This window comes from Vicia villosa, linkage group LG4 (assembly GCF_029867415.1).
Source record: "Vicia villosa cultivar HV-30 ecotype Madison, WI linkage group LG4, Vvil1.0, whole genome shotgun sequence".
Lineage (NCBI taxonomy): Eukaryota > Viridiplantae > Streptophyta > Magnoliopsida > Fabales > Fabaceae > Vicia > Vicia villosa.
This window is the reverse complement of record NC_081183.1, coordinates 146913584-146937807: the sequence shown is the minus strand read 5'-3', so window position 1 is coordinate 146937807 and position 24224 is coordinate 146913584. Positions and strand designations below refer to the sequence as shown.

The following is a 24224-nucleotide window of genomic DNA, read 5'->3' as shown; positions in this document are numbered from 1 at the left end:
CACAGCGCAATTTTATTGAGCCTTGGTGATAAGGTTCTCCGGCAGGTATAAAAGGAGACGATGGCATCAGGGTTATGGGTGAAACTTGAAAGTTTGTACATGACCAAATCGCTGATAAATCGACTCTACCTGAAGCAAGCTTTGTATTCATTCAAGATGATTGAAGACAAAGTGTTGGCTGAGCAGTTGGATATGTTCAACAAGCTGATTCTTGATCTTGAAAATATTGATGTGAAGATGGATGATGAAGATCAAGCGCTGTTACTATTGTGTTCTTTGCCTCAATCACATGCTCACTTCAAAGAAACTCTCTTGTATGGAAGGGAATCCCTGACCTTTGAAGAAGTTCAATCAGCCCTATATTCAAAGGACCTGAACGAACGAAAGGAGCATAAACCTTCGACTGTTGGCGAAGGTTTGGCCGTTAAAGGAAAACTCTTACGAAAGGATGGTAAGTTTGACAAGAAGAAGAGCAAAAGCCAGTCGAAGTCTTACAGTGGCGAAGCATCTGGCATTCGATGCTATCATTGTAAGAAGGAGGGTCACACAAGAAAGGTGTGCCCTTAACGCCTGAAAGATCATGGAGGTAAGGATAATGGCAACGCTGCCATTGTTCAAGATGATTTCGAATCATCTGATGTTCTTGTGGTTTTAAGCAGTGACTCTAGGAAGGAGTGGATTATGGATTCAGGTTGCACTTGGAACATGACTCCAAACAAAGACTTGTTCGAGGAATTATGTGATCAAGATGGTGGATCAGTACTGCTGGGAAATAACAAAGCTTGCAAGATTGTAGGTGTTGGATCTGTGAGATTCAAGCTCCATGATGAGTCAATAAGGTTGTTGACTGAAGTCAGGTATGTTCCTGATTTGAAGAGAAATCTACTTTCTCTTGGTGAATTTGACAAGAAAGGATATGTTTTCCAAGGAGAGAAAAGTATCCTAAGAGTCATGAAGGGTTCGAAGGAAGTCTTGAGAGGCGTGAAGAAACAAGGCTTGTATATCCTTGGGGCTGAAGTTGTAAGTGGTTCGACAAATGTTGCATCCACGAAACCTTTGTCGAAGATAGGAATCTGGCACATGAGATTGGGCCATGTCAGTGAAAGGGGTCTGGTCGAATTAGGGAAACAAAATCTGCTTGGTGGAGACAAAGTCGAAAAGCTGAAGTTTTGTGAACCCTGTGTACTTGGAAAATCTTGCAGAGTAAAGTTCAACAAAGGCAAACAAAGAACACATCGATCCCTTGATTACATCCATGCTGATCTTTGGAGGCTTCCAAGGTGTCCATCACATTCAGGAGCAAGGTATTTTCTATCCATAGTTGATGATTATTCCAAGAAATTATGGGTATTCATTCAGAAGACTAAGAATGAAACTTTTGAGAATTTCAAAAGTTGGAAGACTCTAGTAGAAAATCAGACTAGCAAGAAGGTCAAGAGGTTGAGAACCGATAATGACCTTGAATTTTGCAATGAGGCATTCGACAGTTTTTGTGCGGGCTCTGGTATTGCAAGGCACAGAACTACTGCAGGTACTCCATAGCAAAATGGTTTGGCTGAAAGGTTTAATCGAACTATTTTGGAGAGAGTCAGATGCATGTTGACTAGTGCAGGGTTAAAGAAGGTGTTCTGGGCTGAGGCTGTTTCGACAGCAACATATCTGATAAACAGATGTCCTTCGATAGTGTTAGATATGAAGAAACCTGAAGAAGTTTGGTCGGGACATCCACCAGATCTCGACAAACTGAGAGTATTTGGCTGCGTAGCCTATGCTCACATTAGGCAAGACAAGGTCGAACCTAGGGCTCTGAAATGCATGTTCATGGGATACCCTGAAGGAGTCAAAGCTTATAGGCTATGGTGCCTACAGCCAGGTCACAGGAGGTGTATCACCAGTCGAGATGTAGTTTTCAATGAAGCTGAAATGGCTTTTAAGAAAACTGATGTTGGTCAAAATGCAGAAACATCTGACGAAGAGCTGGAACAGGTAGATATTCCTGTTGAGGTGGAGCATGTTGATGCTGAATTGCATATCTCTGATGAAGTCGAAGAAGAAGCAGAAGATGCTGAGGAAATTGAGGAAACTGTCGATGACTACCTATTGTCAAGAGATAGGTCAAGAAGAGCCATCAAGCCACCTCAGAGACTTGGATATGCAGATCTTATAGCTTATGCCTTAATCTCTGCAAGTGAGGTTCTAGACGAAGAACCTAGAGACTACAAGGAAGTTATGAGGAGTCAAAATAAGACTGAATGGTTGAAGGCCATGGATGATGAGATGAAATCTCTTCATGATAATCATACTTGGGAACTGATCAAGAAACCTGCTGGGGCAAGGTTAGTCAGCTGTAAATGGATTTTCAAAGTTAAGGAAGGAATTGAAGGAGTGACGTCGGAAAGATACAAGGCAAGGTTAGTTGCAAGGGGTTTCACTCAGAAAGAATGTGTCGACTTCGATGATGTGTTTTCTCCTGTTGTGAAGCTTAGGTCCATTCGAATGTTGCTTTCCATGGTGGCACAGTTCGATCTTGAACTGGAACAGATGGATGTGAAGACTGCGTTCTTGTATGGTGATCAAGATGAAACGATCCTGATGAGGCAACCTGAAGGGTATGTCGAAAAGGGGAAGGAAGATTGTGTGTGCAAGTTAAAGAGATATTTGTATGGGCTGAAACAATCTCCTCGACAGTGGAATAGCAGATTCGACAAGTTCATGGCACGCATAAGTTTCATTAGAAGTCAGTTCGACCACTGCGTTTACTTCATATTTTGACCTGGTAATTCATTTGTTATTTTGTTGCTTTATGTGGATGATATTCTCATAGCAAGCAACAATGTTGAAGATGTGACGAGGGTGAAGGCTGAACTCAATAAGGAGTTCGATATGAAGGATCTGGGAGCTGCTTCCAAGATTCTTGGACTTGACATTCGAAGAGATAGAAAGAAGTCGAAGTTATGCTTATCTCAAGAGGCATATCTACGGAAGATTCTCGAAAAGTTTGGTATGTCGAATTCGAAGCCAGTTGTGACTCCAACAAACCCTCAATTCAAGCTGAGTATTGATCAGTGTCCCAGTACTGATGTCGAAAGAGCCTATATGAATAGCATCCCATATGCTAATATAGTTAGTTCTTTGATGTATGATATGGTCTGTATTAGACCCGACATAGCATATGCAGTAAGTCTTGTAAGCAGGTACATGACGAACCCTGGAAAGGCTCACTGGCAAGCATTGAAGTGGATTTTAAGGTACATAAATGAGTCTCTGAATAGAGTCCTAATTTATGGTGGAGCCTTGGGTGAAGATAGTAAAGCAGTAATAGAAGGATATGTCGACTCTGATTATGCAAGTTGTATGGATTCCAAAAAATCTATTTCTGGATATGTTTTCACTATGTTTGGCACTGCAATTAGTTGGAAAGCAACACTTCAGAAGGTTTTTGCTCTATCAACCACTGAAGCAGAGTATATTGCCCTAACTGAAGTTGTGAAAGAAGCATTGTGGCTTGAAGGTTTTGCAAAGGAGCTGAAACTTCAAGGTCGAGGTATCACTGTTAAATGTGATAGTCAAAGTGCAATACACCTGTCGAAGAATTCAGCCTATCATGAGCAAACTAAGCACATTGATGTGAGGATGCATTTCGTCAGAGGAGTAATCGAGCGTGGAAAAGTCCAAGTGCTGAAGGTTTCGACTGAAGACAATGCTACTGATATGATCACCAAGACATTGCCGAGTTACAAGTTTTTCCACTGTATGCAGTTGATAAAGCATCATGAAGAAAGCTAGTTGTTCCCTTGATGTTGTAGAGTTATATCCAAGGTGGAGATTTGTGAGATATTGGATCGAACTCTAGTATGGCCAAAGGATATCTTCTTGGTTTGACAGGATTAAGCATGAAGTCGAAGGTTGTTCACATGCTTGTGTCGAAGATGCTAGGGTTGTTAGCATGTTAAATTAGGTTTTAGTGTTTAAACCCTAATTTATTAAGTTAGTTTGTTTATTAAGTTGACTTGTGTAATGGGCCTTGTGGCAAAAGTCCATTAGTTAGTATGTTAGGTTTTATTATAAATAGCATACTAGTCTCTCATCATCGCTAAGCTGCAATTCCTAATTTAGGGTGAGAGAGGTAATTTTTTATTCTTGTAAACTTGTAATCTTGTTTTAAGAGAAAGTAAAATATCAGTTATAACCAATTCTTGTGTTCTTCTTTCTTTTTCTTTATTCTTCCCTTGCATTATACTTTGTTCTTTGTATTAAATTCACAACAAAGTTGCCATAACAAATTGGTATCTATAGCCCTAATTTGATTCATAGCTTCCATCCACGGCAGATAAGGGCACAAATTCCAATTAATTCTCAATCAATCTACTAGTATTTCAAGGAGAACACTACGATAGATGGTGTGCACAAATAAAAGTTATATTCAACTTTCAAGATATGCTTAAAATCATGAATAATGATTTATTGGCATTAGAGACAAATTCTACTGAGGCACAAAATACTTATCACCGTGAATTGAGCAAAAAGGATGGGAAAATCTCTTCTTGATCTATCAGTGTGTAGATTCAAATGTCATTGAGAATATAATTGAGGAAGAAAAGACTAAGGGTGTGTGAGGCACACTCAATAAGTTGTATGGAGGTGATGAGAAATTGAAGAAGGGAAAAAACTTTAATCTTTGAGGATATATATAATATGAGAAGCTGAAAATGAATGATAGTGTTGTAATTGCATAGTTATTCTCGAGATTGGTGATGTTGGTAAATCAAATGAAATCATGTGGATAAAAGACAACTGGAGTGCAAAAAATTAAGAAGGTTATAAGATCTTTAACTTCCAAATTCGGTCATACAGTTGTGGACATTGAAGATTCCAAAGACTTGTCTGAAATGAAGCTTGAAGAATTGCAAGAATCTCTTGAGGTGCATGATTTGGGGTTGAAACAAAGAAACTCAGAGAAAGTTGCAGAGTAAGCATTGTAGGCTATGTTCTTCAAGAAAATAAAAAGATTCTTTAAACACTAACAAATGAAAAGAAAAATGGAAGAATAAGTGGCATGAGGATGGTGCTAGAATGAATCCAAATAGTCAAGGAGAGGCAAGCAAGAATAGTGCCTCTGATAACAAGGTCAAGAAGAAGCCAGATATGAATGAGATGCAATGCTATTGCAGTAAAATGTTTGGTATTTTTACTAGAGACTGCTACTTCAACAAAGAAGCTAATGATAATGATAAGGAAAAAACAATGTTTTCTCACGTCGGAAAGAGTGTCTCTTAGGAGGTTATTTTGATGGCCAACTGATATAAGTTTAAGATTTACGTTAATCACGTGGATACTTATCTGCTTATTTTAAAATTAAACATCACAATACCACCGATTTATCTATGAAAAGTAAATAAACACTTATTTTGACTTTTCTTGTATACATTTATCAAAAATAGATGAAAAGAACGGGAAAACTACGAATTAGAATGGAGAAAACAAGCAAAAGAAAACATAGAAGGTTCAAGGCTCGCTAGGCCTCATCCATATGCGCGCTAGGCGCAATGTAGGGCTAGGTAGCAACACCTGGTGCAAGTACTTCATGGTAAAGTAATGCTATAGCGTTGTTCGAGATGGTGGTGTACTGGACTAGAAAAGGCGGCCAAGGAAACATTGAAGACATGGTGAAGAAGATATTAGGTTCGTCAGTATGTCAGAGCAGGGTAGGCATGTTTGGCGAGAAAATGGTGCGCCCAGCACGACGCTCAAAATTTTGCCTACAATAGAAATTTTCCAGTTTAGTGTAAAGGGAATTTTCAATGGATCTAAGAAGTACATAATAGGAATAGGTCCACTTTTATTTACAACCAGAGGATAAGAAAGGAACTTTAAAGGTGAAAATTCTCCTCAGGTGACAGGGCATATCCTGTTTCTGAAGTTGACGTCTCTAGAAGACCAGTTGTTATACTAATCATGTGAAAGTGTAGCTTAAATTTATATTGTTAGGGTTAGATGTGGTAATTATATTCATATACTAAATATGTCATGGTGTTCTAGGTAAATTTACGCATGTTGTAATATCGATCTTTTAAATCTTAACGCATATTTTAGCCTTGCAACCTAAAACCTGTTTCATGGTGTGACATGACATTGCAAGGTGCTTGTCAATACTAGATCTAAGATAAGCGTGAGATAATTCTAGCAAGTGTACTAGTCTCGTCGAAGCAATAAATTAGTTCTTCTGCATCAGGATTGCAAATTTAACAAGGTAATAATAATGTGATTTAAAATAAATAACTAATGAAGGGTTTCAATATTGATTTTGGAGTAAAATCAATAATGAAAATCGATTAGATTTTTAATTCGAATCCCCTAGTTATACCTGTTGATGAACAGTGTATTATATGAAGAATAATTATGCTCTAATATTACAACAAATTAACAAGACCACTGTACCCAATTTCATGGTGTACAATTCACAAATTTACGCAATAATTCCCTAATTCCTTAGGCCAATTCGGAGTTAAATCAGGCGTTTCTAAGTTCGTTAATTCAAAAGTCATAACTTATAATTACCTATTCCTAGTTAATTACAAAGTTGAATAATTGTCTTAGTTCAAATCGGTATACTTACGGTCAGTAATCTCTACTTATCTTTAGATCAATTAGCACACTCGTCAACACGGAAAAAACGATGTACACCAGAACAATTAAATAATTATTATAACATAAAAACCTTCAAATTATATTAAACAATCATATGATCCAACATAATACAATTATGTTCATCTCAAAAGACCTAATATAAAATAACTTAACTACTCATAGTGAAAGTTAACAATTATCATGAATTGATAAGAAGTATTCATTAAAATCTATGGAAAATAAACTCTTCAATGACTTCCTATACATTTATAAGATTACATTAGTAAAAATATAGTGTTTTATGACTACATCATTACATTTTTTTAATTTGTGTGTAAAAATCTTAAAAGACTGAGGAAATATCGAACACTTGAATATTTTTTTTTTTACTTATATTTTTCTTGAGATCAACCATGCGCTTCTCAACGCAACGGATAATTTAACTATGCATGGGGACATTGTTTAGTGATGGACTATTAATTTCGAGTTGCATTCAACTTTTTTTCAAAAGCAATCATGGATAAAGTCTCTCTTAATTTGTGAAAGGAATTTTAAGGCTTAGATACTTTATGATTGTAAACATTGTTAGTTAGAACATAGTTTGGTATATAGTTTCATTTTCAGGAAAAAATGGCACCATAACAATTACTCCAACTATACCTTGAAACGAATCCTTTGTTGTTCTACATTGGGAGAGGGTCATTAAGAGGTGAACACTAAATTCAAACTATAACACACTTTCATAAAATTCAAAGCATTAAGTTTTAGGGACCTCATCAACCTACACACATCCAAATTAATTACAATTACAATTTTTTCTAAACGAAGAAAATGAAAATTTATTATCACCCAAACTAGTCAGACATTCTTGGTCGTTGGTCAGAAAATGCAGGTAATATATAGCCATATTTTTCAGCAAAATATAGACAATTTTATAAAATTTTAAAGTCAACGATATACGTATTATTGCACAATTTTTCCTTCACTATCTCACCGTTGGGTCAAGCTTAAATATTTTCTCTAATTTTGTATAAAGAATAGCGTAGAAGTAGACCTATTTAAAATTGATTGATGGTTTAACTCTAGTTCATTTTAACATTATAGTTGAATTATTGATGAAGAGCCTTTAAATATATTATGAAATTGATATTAATATGAGGTAAGGTGATGGAGATGGAACCGTGGACTGGAGTAGAGGTAGAGCCATAGTGTCCTATCTAACATTTTTTCTTTTTGATTATACTAGTTGTCTAGTTCTTGATGGATCAATTTTTCAACTTTTCTTGATAAAAATAATAGGTATTACAAAATATTGTATATGACAATTTTCTTAAATAATTATTTTTTGAATTGGTAAATGAATAATAAATGCATTTTAACATTATATAAAATATCATTTAAAATTATTATTTTAAGCTCTAATATTTTTTTCTAATATTTTTTTTTGAAGTTTTACATTTATCTCTTTATATATAATAAAATTTATACATAAATAAAAAACATATATTTTTTTAATTACAAAATCATTCTTCTTAAAAATTATATTTATTAATAGAGAAGATACAACATTGCTAGCATAAACCTTTTAACTCTATAAAAGATTCATTGTTTTTGATGTTAGAAAACTAATGATGTCAAATAAAAATGATATGAAAATATGTTGATTGTTAGAAAATGTTTTCTCATGTTTAACTATTTTATTTGAATCGATTTTGAAGGCCGACTGATCTACGATAAAACCTCTCGTCTAAATCTCACCGGTGAAAAAAATTCCAAATTTCCTCCTACCCATTCTATACCCAAAAATATCTTTTATAATTAAAAAATTCACAGATATCTTTCTCTTCATAGATAATTCTTTAAGGAGGAGTGCTAGCAAAACTCTCTTTTCAACATTCTTCAACACTCACTTTTTTATTGGTTGAAAAATGTGTGGGTCCCTCATTTTAAAAATAGATCTCACATAAAGTGGTAAGACACACACATGTTTTAACCAATAAAAAAATGAATGTTAAAGAAAATATTCAAAAGAGAGTGTTGTTAGCATTTCTCATCTTTTAAAATATAGTCTAACTTCTTTTCTATTATTAGAAGTTAAGATGTGACATGCTAATTACAAACATGTCTCCTATTAGAGATCAAATATTTATCTATGAAATTCAAATTATTATAGTAAATGACAGTTAAAAAAACAATGTAATAATAGTAACATAATTATACATATAATGATTAAAAAAAAGCAGCATTGGAAGACTGAAAAAGAAAATGGAGATGTAGAATAAGGTTAGAGTTGACTAGTAGATCCTACCCCACGTGGCTTACATGAATGACGTTGAAATGTGGTGTGTGGTTAGGTTGTGACAGCATTGAAATGTAGAAAATGTGCAGACCATTAGACCAAAAAAATGGAACCATGCGGCGAACGGCATTGTGACAGCTCCCGTTGCGTACGCTTCCAAGCTACCCGTTTTTGATACCATTCACATTGGGATCATCTCCTCGTGTTTAGTAAATTAAATTCATCAATCCTAATTCCATTTTATAAAGTTGAATTGGTTCTTGTCCTATTAAGCGAGTTTAATAAAACAGAAGTGACATTAATTTGTTGAATCCCTAAAGTGTATAACCTCTGCTCAATTTATTATGATGAAATTAGAGGCGATAAAATGGTTCATTCTGAACATCTTTATTTTGCCTCCACTTTTTTTGTTTTGTCTTCATTTTTTTTTGTGAGACGTTAGATTCGTATCTTCTAATATGTCTGTTTTGTATCTTATTTTCTTTTTTATTTTGAGTTTTTGTAGACACAAATATTTATATAGAATTTAATATTTTTAATCTTAAAAAGTGCAAAAATCTGCTCTCATTTATTTGCGGAACAAAGATAAATTTTGAAACCCACATCTTTAATTTAATTATGTTTGTCTCGTTCCGTCTCGTTTTTTTAAGATTTTTGCAGAACAAACTTAAATAAGACAAACATGTGCGTTTGTCACCGTTATATGAGATCCATACTGCTTTTGAAAAGTTATAGTTTAGTTACAGTCGAATAAAATAATTCACATATAGATGTACTCACAATTTTAACTATTTGAGGAGTAACTTACTCACAATTTTTAAAGTAATATAATATTTTAGTAAATTAATTAGTCTTAGTTTTATTTTATAGGTTTAGTTAATAAGTAATTTTCTAAATCATTTCAGAATTAAAAAAAAAATTTAACTTAAAAATTCTAATCAAATTTCTGAACTATTAAATTCTTTTAATTAAATTTTTTATACTAAATGATCGTTAACCAATGTTTATATGGATGTTGACATACCATCTTATAAAAATAGATCTTTGTATTCGAGTATTATGAGGCCCAATTTTAAGCCCATAAGATTTATAAAGAAATTTGTAAGAAATATTTTATTGCATCATATGCATTATCAACACATTTGTGAAAATGTATTTCCAAAATCATAGTGATTAACCGTGCTATAAATATTTGCAGCATAACTACGACCGTGATTTAAACCATGCTTGGAATCTAATAGCTTGACATAGCCTCTGTTCGTCGATATGAAAACTAAGAATTTAGCATGATTGAACAAAAGTAAAAAGTACCGAAATTGAGTTTACCTGGGAAATGGTCACAGCTGTCTCAATACCATATTTGTTAGGACTTAGGACTGCTAATTATGGAAACCTAGCATGAAGAACTAGTACATTTGAAATAAAACTTATAGAAACTTTCTGTTATGAGTCAACTATTCCAAAAGCAACTTTTAAGAATTAAAATGTGAGTTTTTAAGAATCATTGTGTAAAAAAAAAAACAAATCAAATATTGAACTCCTATATCATAGCAATCTCTTACACATAACAACCACATATTTGCATTACTCAATTAACTCCCTCTTTTGAATTCATTTTATTAGAATGTTTTAAAAAGTATCCATTGTAATGATGCTGAAAAGGTATTTTTGGAATCACTTTAAAAATACATTTAAATAAAGTTAGTCATAAAATTGGAGCTAAAAAACGAATGAATGGTGTGTTCATGAGGTGCGTCCAGAGATATATTTATGAAATTTGATAGACATTTTTGAATTTTGAGACCAATTGAAAAAGTAAAATACGAAAGATCGGTTTTGAGGCTTGATCCCTTAGCCACAATTTTTTTTATGTTGGAAGTCCTAACCAAGGGAATACATAAATAAAAACATTAAGAAAGATGCCAACTAGAAAAAAAAAATGCAAAATGTGATTTTGAGGCTTGATCTCTAAGTTACATTTTCTCTTGGCTGGAAGTCCCAACCGAGGAAATAAATGATATTTATTTTTTAAGAAATTGGAATGTTGTGGGCCCACAGATTATACCTGGAATGTTTTGCAATGTGTGTGAGACGTATACAATGTTGATATTTTAATCCCTTGTATCGAAGTGGCATGTTGCTCGACAAAAAAAGGGTGTGTCGAAATACTTTAATTTGTGTCGAGTTGTATGAGATGTCGAAGCAGGTTGTTTTATACAAGATTTTGACTTAGACCAAAATAGGTATTTTGGACTTTGGCTTAGGGAGAAAACAACCTAAAACTATAAATAGCGGAAGTAACCCCTATTCTAAGATACACTTGTATTCACAAAATTTTGCAGTTGCAAAGTGAATAATAATTTTTCACAGTTTGTGGGCCGAGAGAAACTCTGCAGAAAATATTTTTTTCTCCTTTTAATTTTTTTAAACCCTAATTTACCTTTCTCCCCAAATTCTATTTCTTCCTTCTTTCATTGTCATTGTGTTGCGATAAGGAATTGCTCAAATGTTTGGGTTGGTATTTAAAGCACTGATTAAGCAATTCGTGGGAAGAAAATCACGATGGCAATGAGTCATCCGAATGAGCATTTTCTGGCAAGTTTCCCAATTCTGAAGGGCCAATATTATGAGAATTGGTGTAAGCAGATGAAAGTGGTTTTCTGTTATCAAGATCTTTTGGATCCTTTGAAATAAGGAGTAACACCACTTGGAGAAAACACATCGGGTGAAGAAAAGGATGAACACAAAGAATTGAAGAAGAAGAATCATAAAGCACCTTTATAATTCATCAATGTGTTGGTCCAGATAATTTTAAGAAGATGAGTGATATAGAATTACCGAAAGAACTAGGAAATTCTCGAAAAGTCTTTTGGAGGCGCAGAAACGGTGAAAGAGGTGAGGTTACAAACTCTCAAAAGAACATATGAATTGCTTCAGATGGAAGAGAGTGAAAGCATAACTGAATTATTCACAAGGGTTATAAAATTGGTGAATCAAATCAAGGTATGTGAAAAAGTGTTGACATCAAGATCAGTTGTGGCAAAAATCTTAAGGTCATTGGCTCCAAAGTTCGACCACGTGGTGGCAACCATAGAAGAGTCGAAAGATTTGTCAATATTGACATAGGAAAAGCTTCAAGGGACGCTTGAATCTCATGAACAAAGAATGACTGAAAGAGTTGCAGGAAAGTCGAAGAGTGATGTGGCTCTGCAGGCTCAGTTTACACAAGAAAAGAAAGGAAAAAGGAAATTGGAATGATAACAAAGGTACAGAAGGCTACAATAATTTCAACTGGTCGAAATCTGCAAGAAGGAAGCTGGTCGAATCAGAGAAAGCCCTCATACCAAAGCAACCGAATAGGTGGTGCTGCAGGTAGAGGAAGCGAAGGTGGTCAAAAACCGGACAAAAGTCACGTTGAATGTTTCAATTGTTAGAAGTATGGTTATTATGCTAGTGATTGTCCAGAAAAACAAGAGAATCAAGAAAGTGATGCAAAGTTTACAAAAAATGAAGAAGAATAGATGATGCTGATGGTCACAACAAGAGATGAACAGATATTTAAGCACTAATGGTATTTTGATTCAGGATGCTCATCACACATGTCTAGAAGGAAATATCGATTTATCAACATAAATCCCTCTACGAAGAACACGGTGAAATTTGCAAATGAAATTACTCTAGCAACTAAAGGTATTAGTGATGTTCTAATTATGAGTAAAGATGAAAAAATGTTAGTAATCTCTAATGTGTTGTACATACCAGGCATGAAGAGAAATTTGCCAAGCATAGGGCACTTGGTCAAAAAGAACTACAAGGTGTCGATCAAACACAAGATGATGAGAGTTATTGACTCAAGTGGAAAGTTAATCTTGAAGGCTCCCATGTCTCAGAATAGAACCTTCAGGATTAAATTTAATGTGATGGAGCACAAGTGCCTTGCAACTTCAACTAGCACAGATGAATGGATATGGAACTATCGACTAGGCCATATCAACTTCAATGACATCAGAGGGTTGAAAAGAATAAATATAGTTTCAGGATTACCATAAATCGTCATTCCAAGAGAAGTGTGTGAGGAATGTGTGCATGCGAAGTAGCACAAGAACAACTTCAGCAAGGATGCAATAAGCAAGTCGAAGGCAATCCTTGAAGTCATATACTCTGATGTATGTGTTCCAATCCAGGTGGATTCAGATGGAGGTAACAAATACTTTGTCACATTCTTAGATGATTTCAGTAAAAATTATGGACTTACCTAATCAAGAAGAAAAGTGAGGTGATCGAGGTGTTTGCCAAATTCAATCTATGGTTGAAAGGAAAAGTGGGCGAAAGTTTAAGATTCTGAGAACTATTGATGGTGGAGAATATATGTCGAAAGACTCTGACACATTATGTGGAAAAGAAGAGATTGGGCATGAGGTGGTGCCACCCTATACTCCACAGCAAAATGGAACTGCAGAAAGGAAGAATCGAACCATCATGAATATGGTGAGAAATATGTTGAAAGGAAAGCATTTAACTGAAGAATTTTAGGTGAAGCTATGCCGACTGCGACATACATATTGAACAGTTGTACAACAAAGAAGCTAGAAGGAATCACTTTAGAAGAATGTTGGTTTGGTGTCAAACCTAGCTTGAGTCATCTGAAGGTATTTTGATCTATAATACATAGACACGTTCCAGATTAGTTGAGAAGGAAACTTGATGAGAAGTCGAGTTAAATGATCCTAATATGATATCATTCGACTACTGAATACAAGTTGTTCGAGCCAATGGACAAGCAAGTAGTGATTAGCAAGGACGTGATCAGAAATGAGCTTAAGGAATGGGATTGGACTGAGAATGTCATAAAGAATTCAGTGAGAATCTTATATGAAGAACTAGCCACTGAAGTCGAAAGAGAAGAAGTCAGAAGTGATGCAAGTCCAAGCATACCTCAAAGAACAAGAAACATACCTACAAGGCTGCAAGAATGTGTGATTACATCAGATGATGTGGTCGATGATGATGGTAAGCAAAGAGATTACGCTTTATACACAGATTTCGAACCCGTCAATGCAGTTGAGGAATCAAAGGATTCAAAGTGGATGAAAGCTATGACTGAAGAATTAAAGTCCATCGAAGATAACAACACTTGGTCACTTGTCGAATTGCCTAAAGGAAATTGATGTGAAATGGGTATACAAGGTGAAATATAATCTCAAAGGAGAAGTAACTCAACACAAAACTAGACTTGTAGCGAAAGGATTTCTTCAAAAAGAAAGAATCAACTTCATTGAAGTTTTTGCACCTAATGCTAGGATTGAAATAATCAGGTTGGTTGTTGGCCTAGCAAGCTTGAACAATTGACACATATGTCAGATGAATCTAAAATGTGAATTCTTGAATAGCCCCTTAGACGAAGAAGTCTATGTTGCACAACCAATTGGGTTTGTGAAACACTACAAAGAGAGAAAGGTGTACAGGCTGCATAAAGCCCTGCATGGACTTAAGCGAGCTCCAAGAGCTAGGAATAAGAAGATCGAATGTTTCCTAAGGGAGAAGAAATTTGTGACGTGCACAACTGAACATGGAGTATATGTAAGAAGAAGCAAGAGTGAATTGATTATAATATGTCTCTATATCGATGACTTGTTGATAATAAGTAGTTGCAAGAAAGAGATCAAAGACTTCAAAAGTGATCTTAGCAAGGAATTCAAAATATTTGATCTGGGCGCCATTTCATATTTTTTTGGCATCGAATTCTACAAAAGTAGTAGAGGTCTGATGATGCATAAAAAAAGATATGCAAGTGAAATTCTCAAGAGATTTGAGATGAAAGAATACAACTCGACTTCGACACTTGCAGAATAATGATTGTAACTGTCAAAAGAATCAAATGAAGATTATGTCGACCCAACCTAGTACAAAAGACTTATTGGGTCATTAAGGTACCTTTGTCACACAAGGCCTAACTTAGTATACAGTGTGGGCATGGTGAGTATATTCATGCATAAGCCAAAGGTATCACATCTAGCAGCAATGAAGAGGATATTAAGGTATCATAAAGGAACTCTTGATTATGGCATTCTATTTCCTGCAGCTGATGAAGGAAAAGAATGTAAGTATGTGGTTTACACTGACACAAGTTGGTGTAATGAGGATGAGGATAAAAAAATCCACAATTGATTATATGTTTATGCTAAGTGGAACACTAGTTGCTTAGGGTTCGAGAAAAGAACCAGTAGAGGCACCATCGTCGTGTGAATCAGAGTACATAGTTGTCTCTCTTTGTGAATGTCATGCAACATGGATGGTGAATCTGATCGAAGAGATTACAGGGAAAGATCATAGAGCAATTACCATGAAGATCGATAGCATGTCAGCTATCAATATGGCAAAGAATCTGATAGCACATGGAAGAAGCAAGCACATCGAATTGAGGTTCCATTATCTTCGGGAGCAGGCAACAAAAGGGTAGATGAACTAGGAGCACTACAGAATTGAGAATCAAATTCCATACATCATGACGAAAGAGTGCAGGTTGAAATGTTCAAGAAGTTAAGAGCTATGATGAATTTAGATAGCTTAGACACAATGAATTAGGTGGTGTGTTGAGATTGTAATCCCTTGTGTCGAAGCAACATGTTGCTCGACCGAAAAAGGGTATAACGAAATAGTTTAATTTAACTCGAGTTGTATGAGATGTTAAAATGTCGAAGCAGGTTGCTTCACACAAGGTTTCGACTTAGACCAAAATATTTATTTTGGGCTTTTATAGTTTTGGGCTTTGGCTTAGGGAGAAGACAACCAAAATTTATAAATAGAGGGAGTAACCCCTATTCTAAGATGCACTTGTATTCATAGAATTTTGCAGTTGTAAAGTGAATAAGAATTTTCCACAGTTTGTGGGCAGAGAGAAAATCTGCAAAAAATATTCTTCTCCCTCCTTTTAATTTTGTTCAAACCCTAATTCACCTTTCTCCCCAAATTCTCTTTCTTCCTTCTTTAATTGTCATTGTGTACCAATAAGGAATTACTCAAAGTTTTGAGTTTATTTCCAACATAGATGGATGTGAAAGGACAATCTCTTTCTTCTTTCTTCCTATTAAAACATTTTATGTCAATATTTCAGAAAAGAGAAATTTTTCTAGAGAGAAAAACTTAAAAGAGATGGAGAGATATGAATTCATAGGGTTCACTATTTTAAGAATTAAAAGATCTTTGAATTTGTCTAAGAGCATAAATATAGGGGGTGGTATTTGCCACATGTACCACTTGTGTCATAATAGTATGGATAATTGAATGCAAATGGTGTAGTATTACATAACCACCATATCCAAATAATGCTACGGTGCTTTTCAATTTTTTAGTGTATATTGTGTGATTAGTGGGACCCATTTTAAGTTTTTAGATGGGTAGTATGGATATTTACAAATTTTAATTAGTGGTTTAAATAATTGAGAAGTGTGAAATAATATTTTATATTAAGCGGGGCCCATTTATACCACCAAATTGGGTGGTATGGATGTGGATGCTCTAAGAGGTTAGAAAATACTTTGAATTTTAATGACTTATTTATTAAGAGATGGAGAGATTGAGTCATTAATGAACTAATTTCTTGCAACTCAACTGTAATATTTTGTTGTAACTCTTGATTTATAAAGGATGAGAGAACTTCTATCTCTCTTAAAGTAAATCATTTTAGATTTACCTCGGTAAATAATTTATGCTTGTTTTTGTTATTTATCTTGTTCTTGCTATTCTAGTTTTTCTTGCACTTAAATTGATAAATTCTTGTTGCTTGCCATTGATATCTTTTCCATGCATTATAGCTCTTGATTTGTTTGAATCCTTCATTTCACAACAAGAAGACCTTTGAAAATATTGGACAAATTTAAAAATCTTCTACATTTTATAAAAAGGTTTCATCGAAATTTACCTGATGTGTGTTAACCCGAGTGGTACCAAAAAAATGTGTAGTTTAAGATGGTTGCTCATTGCACCCTTAGTATTACTTTCAAACTCTATGAAATTTTTAAAATTGCTCCTCTCGTCCCATCCAAATTTTGAATCCAGAAGCACCACATATTACAAGTGACATCAAATTCACTCGAAATGCACCAAGTAGGGGTGGGAATAGGCTGGGCCGAGCTAGGCTTTGCCAAGCCTGAGCCTGGCCTGCTACAATATTCAAAGCCTAAGCATGGCCTGTAGCCTATCATAGGCTTATTTTCTTGGCCTGGGCCCGGCCTTTTTGAAGGTCTGATTGGCCTATTAGCCTACTTAAAAGCCTATTTTATTTGAACATTTGTAAATAAGTCATTCAACTCGTCTTTATATAGACTAACAAATTAAAAGATCAGTGAGATTAAATGTTTGTTTGCATTAGTTTATTTAAGTTTACCTAGTAGCATAAATTTTGTGATATTATTTGTTTGAGAGTACTTATCGAAATAACTTATGACATTGTTCATAAGATTCTTTTCATCTTATTTTCATAATTTCTTCAAGATAACTAAAATTTATTTTTATATTTTTAATTCAAAGTAAAAAATATAATATAATAATAATAAAATTATTCATATTTATTTAAATAGGCCGGCCTCTTAGGCTTAAAAGGCTTTTTATGTGGCCTGTGGCCTAGCCTTTTTAGCTAAATAGGCTTATAAAAAAGCCTAGGCCTTTTCTATTTATCTAAAAAGCCTGGCCTGACCTAGGCCTATGTAGGCTGGGCCGTAGGCCCCTGTTAGTCGGCCTGGCCTATTCCCACCCCTAGCACCAAGTGCACAAATTGCCTTGTTCGGATTTTGAAATCTTGACGCATATATATTGCAATAGAACTCAAGTTTACCCGAAATGCATTTATAGTCATGTCTAAATTTTGAAATCCAGACGCACCACATATTAAAAGAGAGTCCAAATTCACCCGAAATGCACAAATAGCCCTATCCGAGTTTTGAAATTTGGACGCATTACATATTTCAAAAGAGCTTAAATTCATCTAAAACACATTAAAAATCCAAAAGGTACATTGCGACCATTTTTGAAAATTTAAGAGTGTGTTTGGATGAGGTAATTGGAAATTTTAAAGGAATTTAAAATTTAAAGCAATTCAAATGATTCAATTGAAATCCATTCATTTTTAAATTATTTTGTTTGGATGGAGTATTAAGATAATTCATTGTTGGATTTTTGGGGTCATTTTTTATAAAATTTAATTTTTTGGACCAAATTAAAAAAATTGAAAAGTAGGGACCAATTTGCAATTTTTAAAAATTTGAAGGACCAAATTGTAAATTTAAAAAGTTATTAAGGACCATTTTGCAATTTTTTGAAAATTTTTGGGGTCAACTTTGTAATTTTGTAAAATATGAGGACCGATTTGTAAAATTTGAAAAAAATAATAGTAACAAATACATTCTATGGAGCATGAGAGGAATTTCAAATTCTTTGATTTTTGGTGTCATTTCAAAATGATTAAATTTAACTTAGATAAAATACTCTATAAATTTTCATCATTATAATAATTCTTCATTGTTGTATCCAAATAATAAATTTTGTACAAATTATTTTAAATTCCCTAAAAACATTACATTACCTCGTTAAAATATTTCATCCAAACACACTCTAAACTTTTAAAAGTAATAATATAGGTGCAATATTCATGCCCGCCCAAACCTAAGTATTTCTCATTCCAACCAATTTGGCAATTTAATCCAGTAAACTTGGTTGGGTTTGATGACCCAAATTGACAAATCTAATCCACTCATGATAGATAAGTTCCAATCCATGACATATTTATTGATTCCTTGTTCCTATTACACACTCTCAACTATGATGCTTATTTGCTTCACGGCTTATAAGCTTAGCACCTACCAAGGCCTACAATTGGAGGCACCCTTATAAAAAGTATATGAAGATGCTTTCTCATTACGTCTTCAAAACGAGCTATTCATGATTTTTGTGAGAACCTACCAAAAAGTTTAGTAAGAGACAAGATCCACCTTGAGGAACAATGAGATAGAAATTCCAAAATTAAGGAATATATTCTAAGTTTCTCAAGCATAGTAATATTACTGAATTTGTTGCACACTGAAAAAGTAAAAAAAAACCTCATAGAGAGAGAGACACACACATTAATCATTACTTAGTCCACTAATCTTCCTTTCTGTGTCACCAGCTTATACCAGTGCAGAAAGCAAAAGCCATTAATAAAGAGAACAAAAACATATACTAAAGAAATCAAAATAGAGAATATATAAAAGCAAAAAGAGATTATAAGAACAACACTTCATCTATATTCCTTATTTCTTCAACACTCTCCCATTGTTACACTACAAAATTAAACCATATAGATTTCTATACAATCAAATACTTTAATTAACAATACAATGTTATTACTATTTACTCACATCCTTCTCTCATTCCTCATAGTCACCTCAAAATCTCAATCAACCTTATGCAGAACTTCCTGTGGCAACATTCCAATCAAATATCCATTCAGCATTGATGATGGCTGTGGAAGTCCATACTACAGACACATTCTCGCATGTTCCGACTCCGAAACAAAACTCGAACTCCAAACACCTTCCGGCCGATACGAAGTCCGTAACATATCCTATGACAATCCTCACATTGTTGTCACTGATTCATTCATGTGGAAATGCGAGGACGGCGAGAATTTCCGTCCGACGAGACCCTTTAGTTTAGACACTAGCACAAAGCTGAAACTCTCTAAGCAAAATGAGTACATGTTTTTCAACTGTAGTGAAGAGCATGTGATTATTCAACCAAAGCCTGTGTTTTGTGAACATTTTCCTGAACACTGTGACTCATCATGTGACAGTGCTAGTTATCTGTGTAGACATTTACCAGGGTGTTCTTTTTCTCTTACTAGTAGTTCTTGTTGTTCTTATTATCCGAAAGCAAGTGAATCTTTGAGGTTGATGCTTAAGTATTGTACTAGTTATGCTAGTGTTTATTGGAGAGATATTGGTATTCCTCAACCTTATGATCAAGTTCCTGAATATGGAATTAGAGTTGATTTTGATATACCTGTTACTACTCGGTGTCTTATGTGTCAGGATGAATTGAAAGGTGGTGGAACTTGTGGATTTGATACTGTGAGTCAGAGTTTTGTGTGTTTGTGTAAAGATGGAAACTCTACTACTCATTGTAAAGGTATGTTCAAAATATTATCCTGTTTCATTCAGTACTAATAGCTACTAGAAATTCATAAACACAACCGTGTGTAATAGAATTCGAACTCTGGTAATGACGTCTAACCAAGCAATATCGGTTTTTGTTAGTTGAGTTATGATTTGCGGTTAATGAGAGTGTAAAAATCAATTGGCTATTGTTTGTTTGGCAGATCATGAAATGGCACAGCATAATAGGAAGGTTCATGTAATAGCAGGTAACAGAAGAAATAAACAAACTTTTCACAATTAAATATGTTACTGAAATGAAAAATAGGCTAATGATTAATGTTGTGTATTGGAATTGTTGATTCAGGGACAGTTACTGCATTCTCTGCTGCAGGAGCAGTTGGAATTGGAGCTGGAATTTGGTACTTGAAAAAATTGAGAAAAACAGCACCAGTCACATGTGGAGTTCAAAGTAATGAAAATAGATTATTCTAAAAAAATCAAATGATGTGTGTAGCACTTACACACAGATACAGATATTGACATGGACACGTCTGTAGAGAGAGTAATATGTATCGGTGTCATGTTTGTGTCAGACACCGAACACGCCTTTGTTCAGATATGGCGGTGCAGAAAAACCATACAAATTTACAAACATTTCTATCTTTTTGTTACTTCCCCCTTAGCTATTTTATTTTATTTATTTACTAATGTAAGTGAAGGTGTTAGAAGATTAGTATACAAGAATATAAACTCTTTGAATTATGTACTCAATCCTTGTTCAATATAAGAATTGATCTCAAACAATTCTGTGTGATTTTTTTTACCATACAAGTTTAGACTTAAGAATCAAAATCATGATAGAAAAGTAGAAAGTAAAAACAAGAAAATGTTTGCTGAAATTAACATGCTTTGTTAACAACACAATCAAGAGGTCCTGCATTGAGTGTTAATAAAGGCACCATTGAAGCTTTAGCAGCAGCAAAGTCTTGAGATGATGAATATAATGGTGCACAACTTCCATATCCAGATGGTACAAAATAAGCACCATTTAAGAATTCATCACCATAACTCCTCCATTTCCAATTACTCCATTTTCCATCCGTTTCTCTTTTCGTAACCTGTCACAATTGCGGCCGCAATATTAAAGGTCAGTAACACGAAAGTAACTATAATTAAGAACAATGATGCAATTTATAATTAAGTGCTTGTAACATTTTTTATTACCTGTTTTGCATCTGATTTTTTGGAAGCAAAAAAGTAGTTTCCTTGACTGAAAATAATAGGGTCAGCACTACCACCAATGGCATACATGAGCCACTCATCATATCGGTTGTTTACAACATGAGCATAACCAAATCTTACCCTGCATTTCATTTGTAATTAATCAGTAATTAGTCAAATAAGTATATATAAAAACATTGTTATTGAATCTTTCACAAAATTAATCCGCTTAATTAGTTAATTAATTACCTTGGCATTCTTTCTATTAGATCACTGCCAAAGTGGTTGAAAGCAACTGTTACTTTCATTACTCTATCAGCACTGTAATCATCATTGTGTCCAAGCAACATCACCTGCAACAATAACATTTCTTGTAAACGAAATTGTCATAACTATTAAAAACTCACACACACCACTGTAAGAGAGAGTTTGAATCCTGGTGATGACGTCCAGAGCCATTGTATTTACTTACTTTATCATGCTGAGTAAAGTAATTATTTGAGATAGTAACAAAATTTGAAGCATGAGTAACATCGGTAAGTCCATCAGCGCACCTCGCCAAAAAACAATGATCAATCCAAATATTTGAAGAAGCGAAAACACTAATCCCATCGCCATCACACCCTTCGCGATATCCAACATGTTCATTAGTACTCCTAACCATACCCGCCAAACCCGGTTTACAATCATGAATACTAATTCCATGAACAATCACATGACTAACACCTTGTATTGTAATACAAGGTCCATTATTTCCAATTTCAACCTTAACACCTCTTCCATCAATTGTTTTGTAACTATTCACAATGAGCTCATTTTTCAGCTTGATTACCATGTCATTTGCAAATGTAATCCAAAGTGGTTCGGTTTGGATTGCTCCGTAACGAAGTGTGCCTTGTTTCGGGTTTATTGGATCGTCGGAAGGATCGGTTACTTCGTATATGTCACCGTACTTTCCTCCGATCGCGTCTTTGCCGAATCCGACCGCGCAGTCGGCTAACGATTGGCGGTTTGATGCCCAATTTGAATTGGTCCGCCAACATGTATCAATTGTGTTCATGACAACATTGTCTTGTGTTGGAATTTTGTAGCTTGGAATGTTATCTAATAGTTCGTTGTTGTTATGATCTTTTTTTGAATTTGAATTAGCTAAGGTAGGTAGAATTAAACATGATGAAATAATAACTAGGAGAATAATAATAAAATTAGTTAAAGTGGCCATTGTTTGTGGGTTTGAGACATTAACAAATTGTTGTAGGAGGGAAATATATAAGTACATAGTTTTATTTTGAACAAAGTGTTAGTGGTACACACGATTGATGAAGGGTGGTGATGTAACATATATTGCACAATTAATAGTTCAAAATTGATGTACATTGCTAAAATGCAGAAACGTGGTTGCACGGTTGAGATAATTGTAATCTAATTTTGCCTATGGTATACTGCCACTGGTTATGTTACGGGAAAGTATAATATTATTATTTAGTAGTAGTGGGCAACCTTGCATTTAATCATGATTCAGGCACACCAATAGATAAATTAGTAGACATCCTTCATAAACAGAAATTTTTAAAAAGTAATTTTTTAATGTTTTTTTTATAAAATAAAGAATTAAATATATTTAAAATCTTTATAAAGTTAGTTATTTTTACTTTTAATTTTTTTTTGTTAAATATTGTCCCTCTAAAGTTAGAAATTTTAAATTTTGGTCCTTCCTGCAACTTAACAACGATTTTTACAACTTAACGATTGAATTAGCGACGGTTTCCTACTTATGATTTTAACATGAGGACCAAAAGTTAAAATTTCTAACTTTAAATAAACGATTCCTCAAGAAAATATTTTAAAGAGATGAAAAATAAAAATTACCTAACTTTAGAAAGACTTTAAACATATTTGATCATAAAATAAATAAATATATTTACAAATTTCCTTCTAATTTTTAGTTATTATGTTACTTTTCTTGCATTTTAACAATTATGATAACCAATTAAATTATTTATATAGACTTTTTAACATAAAATCATTTTATTTCTAGTGTTTTTATTTTTTAATTAATATATAAATATTTGTTGTTATTATATAAGAAAATAGACATTAATACATAAATTTAAAACCTATAAAAAATAAATATTATTATGATTACATAATTTAAATTGGATCTTATTAAACTATCTCTTGATCACACAACAAAAATGATTATGTGCAGTTGTTGTATGTATGCAATGAGAGAGGATGGAGATAATGAAAATCTTTGTATATTTTTGGGAAAGAATGAAACAAAAAAAATAAGGTTGCAAAATTACAAAATTGGACATTTTGAATAGTGGGAGTTGACCCATTTGAGGAGGGACTCGACCCATACTGCATGAGAGTCGACTCCAAGTGGACAGAGAAGTTTTGAGAAAATTTGCTTTAGTTGGAGTCGACTCATAACACGTGGGACGACTCCTTCGTGATGTGTATCGACTCCAAATTCCTGAGAGTCGACTCAACCTGAACAGAGATTAAAAATGCAAAACCGCTATCAGTGGGAGTCAACCCACAGTTTGAGAGAGTCGACTCCTTAGTGTCGTGTGTCGACTCTTTTGCCCCCAATGTGTCGGCTCCTTTTTGATAGTGAGTTTTCTTTTTAAATATGCTTCAGAGAGAGTCGAACGGATTAGTCGACTACAAACATGGTTTTTCACAAAAATGCTTATTTTGACATTTTAAACTTGTTCAAATGCTTTTGACTTGATCTAAAAGTGTCTTAAGATGAAAAATACAACCTATACATAGGGAGATAAGGTCCAATGTACAAATACTACATACTCCCTCCGTTTCTTTTTAAGTGACATTTTAGCATAAAGCTCTTCAACCAAGATAGTGGATTATTAGAGTTGTTTTTTCTATTATACCCTCATTTATTTTCTCTTTCTAAATAAATTCAATAATCATTCTCT

At 34.0% G+C, this 24224-nt stretch overlaps 2 protein-coding genes across 2 annotated transcripts; one reads left to right on the top strand and one right to left on the bottom strand.

Annotated features, from left to right (window-relative positions):
- Positions 1-19251: 19251 nt before the first annotated feature.
- LOC131599886 (LEAF RUST 10 DISEASE-RESISTANCE LOCUS RECEPTOR-LIKE PROTEIN KINASE-like 2.7) lies at positions 19252-20633 on the top strand. Its single transcript, XM_058872127.1, has 3 exons — positions 19252-20089; positions 20280-20324; positions 20423-20633. The coding sequence occupies exons 1-3, from the start codon at positions 19300-19302 to the stop codon at positions 20548-20550; spliced, it is 963 nt and encodes a 320-aa protein (XP_058728110.1). The 5' UTR covers positions 19252-19299; the 3' UTR covers positions 20551-20633.
- A 185-nt stretch (positions 20634-20818) lies between these two features.
- On the bottom strand, positions 20819-22497 carry LOC131599887 (probable pectate lyase 16). Its single transcript, XM_058872128.1, has 4 exons — positions 21752-22497; positions 21529-21632; positions 21283-21421; positions 20819-21176 (listed from the first exon to the last, which is right to left on the bottom strand). Exons 1-4 carry the CDS (start codon positions 22337-22339, stop codon positions 20958-20960), a joined length of 1050 nt encoding a protein of 349 aa, XP_058728111.1. The 5' UTR covers positions 22340-22497; the 3' UTR covers positions 20819-20957.
- Positions 22498-24224: the final 1727 nt, after the last annotated feature.

Coding starts and splice junctions, on each gene's coding strand:
- LOC131599887 (XM_058872128.1), bottom strand. CDS start 22,339: ATGAACACAATTGATACATGTTGGCGGACCAATTCAAATTGGGCATCA. Junction 21,633..21,751: donor ACTTTACTCAGCATGATAAA/GTAAGTAAATAC, acceptor TTATTGTTGCAG/GTGATGTTGCTTGGACACAA. Junction 21,422..21,528: donor CTAATAGAAAGAATGCCAAG/GTAATTAATTAA, acceptor AATGAAATGCAG/GGTAAGATTTGGTTATGCTC.
- LOC131599886 (XM_058872127.1), top strand. CDS start 19,300: ATGTTATTACTATTTACTCACATCCTTCTCTCATTCCTCATAGTCACC. Junction 20,090..20,279: donor CTCTACTACTCATTGTAAAG/GTATGTTCAAAA, acceptor TTTGTTTGGCAG/ATCATGAAATGGCACAGCAT. Junction 20,325..20,422: donor GAAGGTTCATGTAATAGCAG/GTAACAGAAGAA, acceptor TTGTTGATTCAG/GGACAGTTACTGCATTCTCT.